We start from the raw sequence: 12801 nt of genomic DNA on the forward strand, positions 1-12801 counted from the left end.
AACAATGTCACACAAAGCTGTTGATACATGTTTGATCTTGCACAAAGCAGTTTAAGTACACTGACCGCTGAACTTAAACGACTCAGACACCATAAATATGGCATGTTGGCTGCACAGCTGTCTGAATAATAAGCACCTTCGTTTTAAAGATTAAAATCCAAACCTATGAACCACCTGCCGTAAATCAGTGACAAATTAATAGGAAAAAAGTGGAGAGGTTCCTCCCTGAGCAGAGAAGCACCTGGGTGCAGTGAAAGTTTTCACTTTGTCCTTTTAGAGTGTTTCCTAGGACTGCCCAGACCATTGGCTTTCCCTAACCCCCTGACCACGTTGCCAAATCCTAATCATTTCTGTCTTTAGAACCGTGTGCTGCCAAGAATAACAACTTCTGGCTAATATTGACTACTTCCTGCTAAGGTCTGTACTCTGCCTTCGTTGTCTGCAACCCGCTTCCCTTGCCTTAAATAAAAAGAATGCCAACACTGAAAGTGATGATGTGTTCAGTCACTGGGTTGGAGCTTGGCATTGCTTAAATAGCACACTGTGTCAATGTTTGGTCAAGGGGATGTTTTAGCTGAAAAGCTTGAACCCCTTTGGCTGCTACGCTCTGCATGTGCATGCTAGAACATATAGTGCAAGATAATAAACATTTGCATTCAAATCCATTGGATTCTTTGCCAACAAGTCAGATTTGTCATTCCAGTACTACTGCTTCACTGGCCTATCATCAAGATATGGATGGGGGAAAAAAAACCAAGCTAACCAATTTGACATATACACCACATCAGATTGTTTTGCAAAATTTGTTCATTTGCAGCTGGGGTATTTCAGGTTTCCCTTTCCACATTTTGTTAAAGTCTGGTGTTAGTTTTGGCAATTTCGAATATGCAGGCTATATTTGCAGAACTAACAGAGTGTTAACTTCCTTTCTGGCCAACAGGTAATGCCTATTAGGTTTGTCAGAGTTAATCGTCACTGAGCTGGTAATGTTTGTACTGCTCCACTGGGAACAGCCAGCATAGGGCTGTGTCGCGTTGCTGCTGTTCTCAGTTACTACAGTACACTTTCAAAACACATAAAAGTGCCACTGAGGATAGAGGGCGTTACTTATATAGATTATGAAGCTCTTTCAGCTATCATTTGTGATTTTGGGCTGGATAACTAAAACTGACTTGACTGATGTAATTCATTAAATATCAATATGTTTAACAAGTGTTGGATTGCCAACTTGAACAAATCGGGCAACTTCCTCAGTTCCCACCACCAGTAACCCCAAACTGTTTTCTAAATACCAGATGGTTGTTACTAGTTGGCTTACTTGCAGACTTGTTTGGGAATTTTCCCCCAATGAAATAAAAGAATCCATGTCTGCATCATAATGCAATCCTTTGGTTCTATTTGGTAGGGGGGTCAAAATGTAGCTTCTGCTATCTGATCATTTAGTTGTACCTATACTGTATTGTACATACCGAAAAAAAGTTGTGTTTACTCAACACAAACTTATAGAAAACCCAAGACCAGGTAGTGGCGATCTCTGAGCATAAATACAGTACAGCTGCAATCTGTAATTTGCTGTGTGCTGTACATAATGACAGCTTGGGTGCAACAGGGGCCTAACATTTTGGCCCTTACATCCACAAGACAGATTACTCCAACCATATATACAATGTTGTAGTAACCCTAACTCTAACTGTAGACAAGGCTTATACAGCTCAAATTATTTCAGTCCATACCTCCAAAAATGAAATTTGTAAAATAATGTAATAATTTAATAAAATGATTTATTTGTAACTGTTGTATTAAACTTAGTTGTACTACATGTAGCTAATAAATCAGCAACAATGAAAGGCAGAGTATGTTAAAACACAACTAATTGTTGCATGTAGTACTGCCTCATTTTAAAGGGTACTCTGACTACTGTTCCTAACATAATACAGTAGCTAAGCTTTGTATGTGTCGAAAGTGATTATTAAGTGCTAGGCCAATGCTTTTGCTCTCTGTGCAATTAATTAACCTCTGAGTGGCTCGAATGAGACCTAAAGAAATGGCTAAATGAACATAAAAACTTTGAGTGGCCACTATGATAAAAGCAGTGTCACAATGGAACAGAATATGCTGTACATATTTACACATTATTATTTTTGTCTTATAGAACTTTGATTTGTGGGGGGAAAAAAACTCTAATAGAAAAATGTTTTTCTCCTGAATACATTGGCCTTATTTGTTGACAAGAGATGCACTCAGTGCAATCATACACATGCTTCATCGCACCCTCACCTCTTTTGGACCAGTTCCACGTCCCTCTTATTTGTTTGATTGGCTAAGTAGTGACTCACAACCCGTCTGTGAACACTGCACACAGGAAACATTATGCATTTCCTGGTCTGCAATATATTTTGTTGGTGTGAAACATGGCCGTTTAATGCATTGCATCCCACTGTCAGCCATTAAAGTTTACACACTTTTATTTGAAGTAATAGGCTTGTAACATGTGAAACATCAAATTTATTTGTAATAAACCTTTAGAAAATCTGAACATTGTTTTAATTTACATAATATATGAAATAATATGTTAATTTCAATGGCATTTAGCTTTGTTTTCACAGCAGAACTGCAGACATAGTCTTTTCTAGTTGTGCTACAATGCTTTGTCTCCAGAGCCTAATGGATGCTTCAAGTATTTGATCAATGCAAATGCATTTTAGTCTCAAATTTATAGCTGCTTTTCCACAGTATTGTGGAATAAAATTTGGTGCTTTTTAGCTAATGAAATTATGACCTACATCACATCATAAAGCAGATGAGTGTAAAAGGCTTATCAATCAATTCCTAAAGGACAGCACTGGTAGAAGAACTTCCTCTGCAGTTTGACAAAAGAATTTAAGTGGTTCCCATAAACAAACTGTACTGGTCTTTATGACAGTTTAAAACTGATTCCAACATATACCAAATATCTAGCTATTGCATACAGTTGATGTAGTTTTAATTGATACGTTATTTGGGCTTCATATCATATCACACGGCCCCACTTTACCATTAAAGAGGAAACACAAACAGATAAAACCAGACCAGGACAGTTCTATTTGTCACTAAATGGTGATTTAACTGTGTTAAAACACAATGAAACCATTTATGTTTAAAGGAGGTGTGAAATAAAGGGACAACTGAATGGATTATGAATTAGCCCTCCCCATGGGAACGGATCACTAGACAGTACCAAAGATGTAGGCCTTTTTTTGGACTCACATTAGACAACTAATAGAGGACATGCAAGGCCCCATATCCCGTTTTAATGTCGAAAACACTGTCACAACTGACAAATCAAAGAAATTGCTCATACGATTTGGAATATTTTATAGCAACATCATGTTCTATCATGTTACATGTCTGAAAAAAAATCTTTTTCCCCCTTAAAAACACATTTTTGACATTGAGTACTTTCCCTTCTCATTCTGGACCGCAGCCATAATAAAGATAGTAAATTTGTGGCCCTATTTCTGCGGGCAACAGGTCAAATTCTTTTGCCTTTAAAGGCCTTTGGCCTCAGACAATATTTTTGTCATCGTTAACATAATGCGGACAAAACAAATAACTGCAGATTCAGAAACTTCTTTCAAATGTTGCCATGAGTCAGAGGACAATGTGCAATAAGTTACGAGAATAAGACCAAATAGAACGAACATCGGAAATACATTTACTGCTTAATATACACGTTGAATCTTACCTTGAAACTTAATTGATTCAACTGGTTAACTTAGACACATGACTTTGTTCTGTTTCATTGCTCTTCTGTTTATTCCATAAACCTGTCACAAATTAATGTTAAGGATATTTTTGAAAACTCGTTTAAAGTTTCCATTGCAGAGAGGATATATAAAAGGATTGAGAGTGGAGTTGATATACCCTAGCCAAATGGTGAACATGTGAAGGTCATGGTGCACGCAATCCCTGCAGAACGCCATAACCATGAAACCTATGAAGTAAGGTATCCAACACAACAAAAAGGCAGCAATTATAAAGCCTAACTGCTTGGCTGCTTTGTGCTCTTTATGGATCCTCAGACATTGTATGCGTTGACGTGACTGGTCAATAAACTTTTGCCACGTCTCTTTTAGAGTCGCATGATTAGCTGGGTCTAATTTGGCTTCTTCAACTCCCTCCTCAGTCCAAGGTGGAGTGCGAGTCAGGTCGTAGTTGTTGTACAGCGTGTATGTCTGCACGTCTGACACCTGGTTGATGTCACAGACGCTCACCGAGTTTGGCACTGTGACATGACATTCATTTAAAGATGCCTGAAGTTTGTTCTCCTTAATCCCTTCTGAGACCACCTCCTGAGGTGCAGCGAGTCGACTCAGGGGAACCTCTGTGTCTGGTTCCTCGGGAGACATGGAGCACCTTCTGGACTCTGGTGCCATTCTCAGTCTTTTAGTTGTCATGTCAAGCAATGACGTCTGTGGACACTTTACACCAATTTTTCTGTGAGCTCTCAACGGAGCAGTTTTGCTTTTATCACCCTCCTCACAGGAGTACGCCTGATCGAGAGTATTCTGGTCCAGCAATCGTTGTTTTTTAAATTGTTTGATTGGAACATTATTTTCCCTCTTTGGTGTGATGGAGCCATTTTTCTCAGGCATTTGAGCACTTCGTCCATTCTCATTTTCCCCAAAAGAATCGGTTGGATGAATGATTCTCTCTCTGTCCCGCAAATGTTGCCTTACTGCCAGATATATGTGCGTGTAAAACCACAGCATTAAAACTGAGGGTACATAGAAGTTGAAGACAGCGGTAATAACTTTAAACCATGTGACAAAACGGAAATCAGTGTCACACTTGTTCTCCTCTTCAGGTTTGAGGTCAACATGTGTGAAGGACCTCCATCCTAAAATAGGAATAATCCACATCATCGACAGCACCCAGGCACCACAAATCATCACACTTGCTTGCCCCCGCGTTCGATATTTCAGGTACTTAAGTGGCTGTCTGACAGAGCGATACCGATCCAAACAGAGAATAAATAAGCTGAAAATTGAGGCTGTGCTAGCCACATAATCCATTATAAGCCAAAATTGGCAGACAGCCCTGCCCAGCTTCCATTCATCCTCCAACAAGTACATGAGATTCAGTGGCATAACTGTGGTCCCTACAATCAGATCTGCCACCGACAGGCTGACGATGTAGAGGTTCCCAACCGTGTGGAGGGTCTTCTCCCTCTTCACGGCATAGAGAACAAGCAGGTTCATTATGATGGTGAGGAGCGAGAGCAGTCCCAGAGAGACCCCAAGCAGGGCAGTGTGAAAGTGGTCATGTAGGGTCCGGTTGTAATTGCTCCGCAAAGTGTCACTGTCCAGGAGGCCACTCCAGCTGTTGTTGCTGTAGTTGAAAAAGCTGTTGGTGTTGAGATGTAGAGGGTCTGTGGAAGGTGACAGACCAGATTCCATCATGTCAGGCAGGACGGCCACTTCTAGATCCAATCATATTGTGGACAGCAGTTGGACGGTGTGTGTTCAACTCTGTTGCCGAAGCATGTTGAATCACATATAAACTTAGTTCCAGTCCAGAACATTCAGCTTTAAATGACATTTCTTAACCAATGTTGCCTTAATCCATAGTCCATTTTAGTACACAAATCCAAACTTTTGACATCTGGAAAACACAAACAACATTACAGATTAGGAGTTTGAGTAATATGCAATATTTTTTTTCTCAAAAATATATTTTGTTGTACTTTATCTGGGTGTTTATGTTTTACTGTGCAGATTCTTTTAGGTTTTTTTCACATTCATAGTGCAGATAGTAATCGGGGAGGGTTGCATCAGGAAGGGCATCCAGCGTAAAAACTGTGCCAAATCAACATGCGGACAAATGATCCACTGTGGCGACCCTGAACTTGCAGGATAAGTCGAACGGACAAAAAATAATAAATAAATAAAAACTATTTCTCAATAGAGTTGACCTGGGTTTAACGCACAGTGAACATATAAGGATATTTTTATGACTCGTGCCTTAGCATAAAATCCGGTATATAACTTAAACTTTTGAAAACTTGAATTATGGACTTTTCATGTTGTGACCAACTGTGGAACATCAAATCAACTATATTTTCTCACGAATTGAATATATTTTTCAAATAGGCAGAGAGAGAGAGAAAATGTTGTTGTAGACAATACTGATGTTTCAGTGAGGAGAATGTAGACTGCAGAGAAATAAACTACAAAGAGCAGATGCAGTGGGACACAAGTGTCCATACTATAGAAGAAAACCTTAAACCTTAAGCTTTTCTTGCTTATTTCTTTGGATACAGTTTTAATAGACTAAAATATATCTTGCTCTTTCTGTTTCACTGTCCATCTGGCTTTCTTTAACACTCAAGCAAGGGGAGGGTGGACAACACAGCAGTAGACAAACAGTGTAATTGGAAGAAAGGAGGTGATAATGTGCTGCCAATGTTGTGCTGTATGATGGAATCTGTGTCTTAGGATTTTTAAAACACTGCACCATGTTTGATGACATGTTTGAATTTGCAAAGCACAGCAGGACGTTCCATAGTAAAACATTTCAACAAGCTGCAAATCAATTAACTGGGCTGTTTGGGATATTGATTTTTAAGAGGGTAGACTGAAATAAACCCGTTGCCATGGAGGCAGGTGGGCGTCCCAGCTTATGCAGACTTGTCTTTCTGTGATTAATCTGAGCACGCCAATACGTCATTTGGCCTTTTTAGGACCGTCAAACTAAAAGCTAAGTATAGAGCAATACTCACAATTTTTTTTACAGTATGTATTATTTTGCCAATAACAATTCCACTCACATTGAATGTAATCACAAAATACACATATGTAATACATTATGCAAAATAAGATATACAAAAATTATATTCATTTTGATCTTTTTTGATTGTATATATATTGAATATACAATACAGTGTATACTGTATATCTGTGTCTGAGCTTGCTCAGTGATGACACACACTGAGAAGGAGGAAAGAGGCTCGCAGAGGTGTAGTCACAAAAGTAGTGGGGGCTGAAAGGTTTTCAGTGGAGAATCCTCAGAATATGATTCATTGTAATGGCCATGATGCTTTTGATGTTAAAATACTGCCATGCTGGATGAATGCAGCCCCACTTCCCTCCACTAAATCACATAGTAAATATTAGCTAAGACAGAGGGAGTGAAACTATTAGAATTTGTTAATGAACTATGGCACCATCTGTGAATGCTGTGTGATGGATGTTCAGTCTGGACCCCGTGTCAGAGGATTTTTACAGTCTACCCAAGCCACTGAACCAAGTGGAGACTCTCTTAACAATGAAAGCTACACATTGGTGGTCCCAATGAAAAAGTACTTGGAACGAAAACACACCTGTATATACTTTATACAATTTATGACATATGCTGCCCCTCAATTTTTTAGCTTCACATAAACAGACAACTAATAGACCCCTAGAGCTGATTTATCATTAAAACCTTCCACTGTAAGCTGACCTGCGTGATCATAAACACTTTTTCTTTATATAGACTCGCTGTTGATACAATAACTGCCTCCGCAACACAAATATTGAGATTACTTCATATTTAGTCATCGTTTTCGCAAAGAGGTTAAAAAGGGATGGATTGAGGGGAAAAAAATCTAAGCATGTGCTGCGTGTTTTCTGCTTTAGAGCAACACACGCTGTTGTCGCGCCAGGAAATGACGGTATACATCGAACACTAATTGTTCAATATGATTAAGTGTAATGATCATTGGCTGCCTGGTGTCATTATAAAGGAGAAACGGATGAATTGTGCTCTGCAGAGACCTGATCCTTATCTATCGAAATGAATAATGGCTCTCAGGCGAAAATACTATAAGTGTTTGCGCAGACAACCACCTGTTGAGCCGCCGTTGGATCACACATGGAAACTCCAAGGCATCAAACTCATGTATATATAGGTATATATTTCTAACAATAGTCTGACATTAAAATTACTTTTTTTTTAAACTTTTTTTCACACGCAGAAAAAAAGTTGATCACTTTGAAAAAATAATAATGTTTATAATAATGTAGCCTACAGTCGTTCAGAATTACTTACGTTATAAAATGAATTTCCAGGGAAGCCCGCGGTAATTCCAGCTTGTATTAGGGGTGAAAATGAGAAACCGAGTGACGGACACGGGTTAGAATTGCAAAGGGAGAGAGAGAGTGAGAAAGAGAAAAAAATCGTCCTCCCTCCCCTCGTATCTCCAGCTCACTCCCTGTGCCTCTGTCTGCACTGAATAGTTCACATGATATCCCGCTGAAAAATTACAGCCATATAAATTACCTTGTTACGGTAACAGGTTTTCACTTGATGGAGTGGCGCATTATGATTCCCACTGCCATGGTGCAGTGTGTATGATTCATAACTTCCCCCGTGACACGGAATCTGGACGCGAAGCAGTGTGTGGTCTGCAGGAGCGCTTCAGGTCTCCACACTGTTGTAAAGCATCACTCTTAATTGTTCAAATAATGAAGTTTTATATACAACTGAGCCATTTTCTGTATGTTCAGCATCAGTGTGAGGTGAGAGTGGGAGCTTCAATAGAGACAAGGCACAGGGACCATGGTAACATCATGGACTCCACAACACTCAAACTGAAACTCAGCAGACAATGTACTAAGCAGTGTCCCCTGTCTTCCTGCAACAGTGCACAAAAGTACAGTGCACACACACACTGTCACACACTGTCCTCATTGACCCCAGCATTAACTGGGTAAGCATACAAGTATAACATTAAAGTGTAATATGTGTTCTTCTTTTCTGCATGCAGTATCTCACCTCATCCCCACTGTTATTGCTACCGCTGTCAAGGTGCCAATCCACTGCATTTTCTTGGTACCAATCCAAGAAGGTAGCCTGTAACTATAACATCAGTAAAGTAATGCTCATTTAATGTGTGAGAGTAGCAGAGTTAAAATAGTATGGAGTGAGCGAAACTTCGGTTAGAGGGAGTGCTTGCTGGCCCTCCTCACAAAGATTTATGACCCTTGTTTTACACCTTTTATTACAACCAGTCCAGATGGAAATCTGTTGTTGAATTTTTTATAGCAGATATTATTTAATTTGAATTGAACTATAAACCCTGACTCTGATGTATCTGATACTTCACACTGTGGCTTAAAAGTAATGTAAAGCGTCAGGTTGCTCCACAAATAACACAAACATGACCGATGCCCCAAACAGCTGCTGTACACCCCTACACACCCTTAGTTAATGTTTTGTCTGAACTGATATGACGTTCTCTGATCTAGGTTCTGTTTTTCTGCTAGAACCATCTGCACAGTTTGAGGCAGGGTATGAGAGCACTAATAAAAATATGAAGTATCTTTTATAATAGCCATCTTGCAATAATCCTGCCTGTCTGATATTTCTACTGGACTCCTCTGGGCTTAGACCCACTGACAAAGGTTACTGTGTGTCTGTGTGTGTGTGTGTGTGTGTGTGTGTGTGTGTGTGTGTGTGTGTGTGTGTGTGTGTGACCCAAGGACAGCATGGTTGTAGAGGCAATCTTACTCAAATATGATGAATCTGACGCTCCAGCAAACACTTCACTCCGGAAATCGTTGTATGAAGGAACATTAAAAATTTATTGTACTTGCTTCTCAGCTCAGCCGATGACGGATCAATAGTAAATAAAAGTTTAAGTACAGTAATCTCACTAGCACGGTCGAAAACAGATTCATTAAACAAGTTTCTCAAAGTATGGCTGAACTCACAGAACAGAAACCGTTTGTTTGCCTCGACAGCTACACAAAATCATTGCTATCCATTGTTTCTTTGACAACTGGACAATAAAATATAAACTACAAAGGTTTACCATCAAAGGCAAACTATCAAAGCTATTTGATGTCACTAACGACATCCGTATCCATATGATCCATATGATGTCACTAATGGCATCATATAGCTTCATTAGTATGAAGCTATATGATGTCACTAATTACATCATCCAGTACATAGAAACGTAAGACAACCCACAATAGAGTATAGTTCACAATACACAATACATACTACATAAAACTAAAACTGAGAAAACCCTTGGTTGGCTCATACAATGGTAGTTATAGAGGAAAGGTCTTGGTGTTTATTTCCAGGAATTTTACATACAGGAAATGGTGCACGTTTGCCATCTATGATGAGCTTTCAGGACAGACTTGTTTCACAGTGTTGTTTCTGCCGGGTGCGTGAACTGTGTCACAGTTTATTGGTTTATATCTAAGTAACCGGTCAAGAAATGAAGACATTGCAAAATAAAAACTTTGACATAATTGCAATGTTGCTGTAGTGAATAGATTTTCCCCACAATGTGAGAAAATACACTGAATTCTATGCCAGAGTGGTTATATTAAATATGTTGTTCACAACAATAACTCCACTCTTTGACAGACCTTGAGGTTCATATCCAGGTAATTCTTATAAATCTTAAAATTTAATTTGTTCATCTGGTTCATTAAGCCTTATTGTTAGAAAAGCTTGGACTATTTCTGTTGTAGAAAATACACAAGAGTCATCATTATTAGAATAACCCAACACATAGCCATCTTCATGTTATCTTTCAACTTTTGCACAATTTACAGGCTACAATAATTTGATCTATTCAAACACTGACAATAGTGCTTATAGAGCAAATGGTGCTGAGCCATAAGGAGGCTGAGAGCAGCTGTGGTTTGTCATAACTCTGCCATAGACTATTTGTTTGAGGACAGACTTAATTATTCTATTACCTTGAGATAACATACGGCTGGGTTTGCTGATCTTTGCTTGACAGTGACCTATGTGTAAAAACTTTGCAGCAGAATTGAACATTTCTTGAAACGAATATATAAGCACACAAGATAATTGAATTAGAAATTCAGCACAGATAGTATGAAGATGCTATCAGTTGCTTACTTTATTTTTTAGGCCCCTTATTTGCCTCTTCTGATGTCATTACCGTAAAATTGTCATCACGTACTGAAACATATAATGTTACTTTGATGATAAATTGATTTTTGAAATTCCTCTCATTTTAGATATACACAGGTGTTTTCTGTGTGGGCATGTACAGACTGTGCTTCACTGACTGTTTATGTTTTTGGTTGCACCTGTTGGTCCAACAAATTACTTCCTCTGGAGTCTGAAGCTTAGTGATTTTAGCAAACTCCTAACATCTTTCTGCTCAACATATGCCTGAGAGGAGGTCAAAATCCGTCAGAAAATCAACTTTTCTACTCACAAGCTGTGCCGCCAAACCAACACACCACCAGCTCAACAGTGGCAGCTGTGAGTCGGCCATCAAACAGCCACAGACTTAAGCCATTAAAAGTGTCTTTGGTTCAGTGTGACACGCATAAACACGGGTGAAGGTTGAGGAGTTAAACAGACAGAGTAGACAGCTGTATCGATTACGTAAAATGGAAACATAACTGTTGCATGATAAAAAAAAAAATCACTGTTGAGAGATCCCTGGTGAAGACACAGCTTTGTGGGTGCACAGATTCTTTAATTCATCGGGCATATTTTGTGTCGCTGTTCTAGCGGGGGATGCACCAACAAAATCATTTTTCGATTTCAGGGGAGAATGGATACAGCGTTGCTACCATCTGTCCCTGCTCTCTACTGCAGGAAAAGCTGCGGGTGAAGAGGTGATGAAAAGAAAGAGAGGAAGGAAGGAAGGGCGGGAGGGGGTGAGCAGGAGGGAAAGAAAGAAAGATGGGAATAAAAGGGAAAGGAAGGTTCGAAGAAAGGGACCAGGAGTGTGTGTGTGTGTGTGTGTGTGTGTGTGTGTGTCATGGAGAAAACGAGATAAGGAGGAAACTGTTCCCTAAATTGAAAAATTTATCCTTATCATATCTTATAAGCAAACTAGGCAAGCATTTTGAACTCATGGATCCCTTTGGGAAAATCTCCTCTATCACAGATATCATCAAGGTTGCTGAGCAGAGCTGTTCTGTGAAAAACTGAGCAGCTTGAATGTACTTGCGAAAACAGGAAGCCCGCCATTGTTTACAAACAGCCTGAGCATTCAGTTTTCCTCCTCTGGATGAAAGTGAGTTTATTTTTATGAGGACAAAACAAGGCTTAGCAATGGGGCCGTGGGATAAATGAGTTGCAAGATGGGTTGATCAATATTTATAATCCATAATCCATACAAACACTGTGTCATTATTATGCTATGTGGCTGTACAAAAAATGACAGACAGACTGTGCAACAGTGGTAAGGGTTTTCTGCATCTGCTCCACAGCTGTGTGTCTGACTAATCAGATTTCTTATGTGTATATGTGTGTGTTTGTGTATCTGCACACGTGTATATGTGTTTGAAGTATCAATCCGCAAACGGCACATTAAAGATGTGTATTCTAATGTGCGTGTGCCTGTGTGTGTCAATAAGTGCGTCAGAGGTCTTCCTAATCGCATTAAGGTCAATCTGTACTATGCAAGCCCATAAAGACCTGTAATTACAGATTGGAGGGAAAGACACAGGCCAGTGACAGTTACATTGTTCTGTGCAATAATTCTGTTTTTCAGATTACGCCAGATGCTTCTAATGGGAATCAATCACTAACCAAGAATATCTGAATTATCATTTAAGCTTCTGAGTTCCCTCAATTATTCTCTGTATATCAAAATCCCTCAGAGGCCACAAATAAGTGTCTTGTCATAACACATTCTTTGTGAACTGTTATCTATTGGACAAAAAAGCAGTTTTACATTTCTTTCTTTTTGTAATTCCTTTCCACAGCACTGTGTTTTGCAGGTAAACAGGGACATCTACTGGTCAAGTGCTGCTAATATATCATCAT

General features: G+C 39.3%; 1 protein-coding gene across 2 annotated transcripts; it reads right to left on the bottom strand.

Annotated features, from left to right (window-relative positions):
* Nucleotides 1-3337: 3337 nt before the first annotated feature.
* hrh1 (histamine receptor H1) lies at nt 3338-8953 on the bottom strand. Of its 2 annotated transcripts, none has more exons than XM_067505961.1 (2): nt 8797-8953; nt 3338-5643 (listed from the first exon to the last, which is right to left on the bottom strand). In XM_067505961.1, exon 2 carries the CDS (start codon nt 5439-5441, stop codon nt 3810-3812), a length of 1632 nt encoding a protein of 543 aa, XP_067362062.1. In that variant the 5' UTR covers nt 5442-5643; nt 8797-8953; the 3' UTR covers nt 3338-3809. The 2 variants fall into 2 exon arrangements, with proteins under 2 accessions (XP_067362062.1, XP_067362061.1); XM_067505960.1 differs by lacking the exon at nt 8797-8953 and adding an exon at nt 8071-8585.
* Nucleotides 8954-12801: the final 3848 nt, after the last annotated feature.

This window comes from Channa argus, chromosome 5 (genome assembly GCF_033026475.1).
Source record: "Channa argus isolate prfri chromosome 5, Channa argus male v1.0, whole genome shotgun sequence".
NCBI lineage: Eukaryota > Metazoa > Chordata > Actinopteri > Anabantiformes > Channidae > Channa > Channa argus.

Excerpts from the sequence above, each read along its gene's own strand:
- hrh1 (XM_067505961.1), bottom strand. The coding sequence starts at position 5,441 with ATGATGGAATCTGGTCTGTCACCTTCCACAGACCCTCTACATCTCAAC.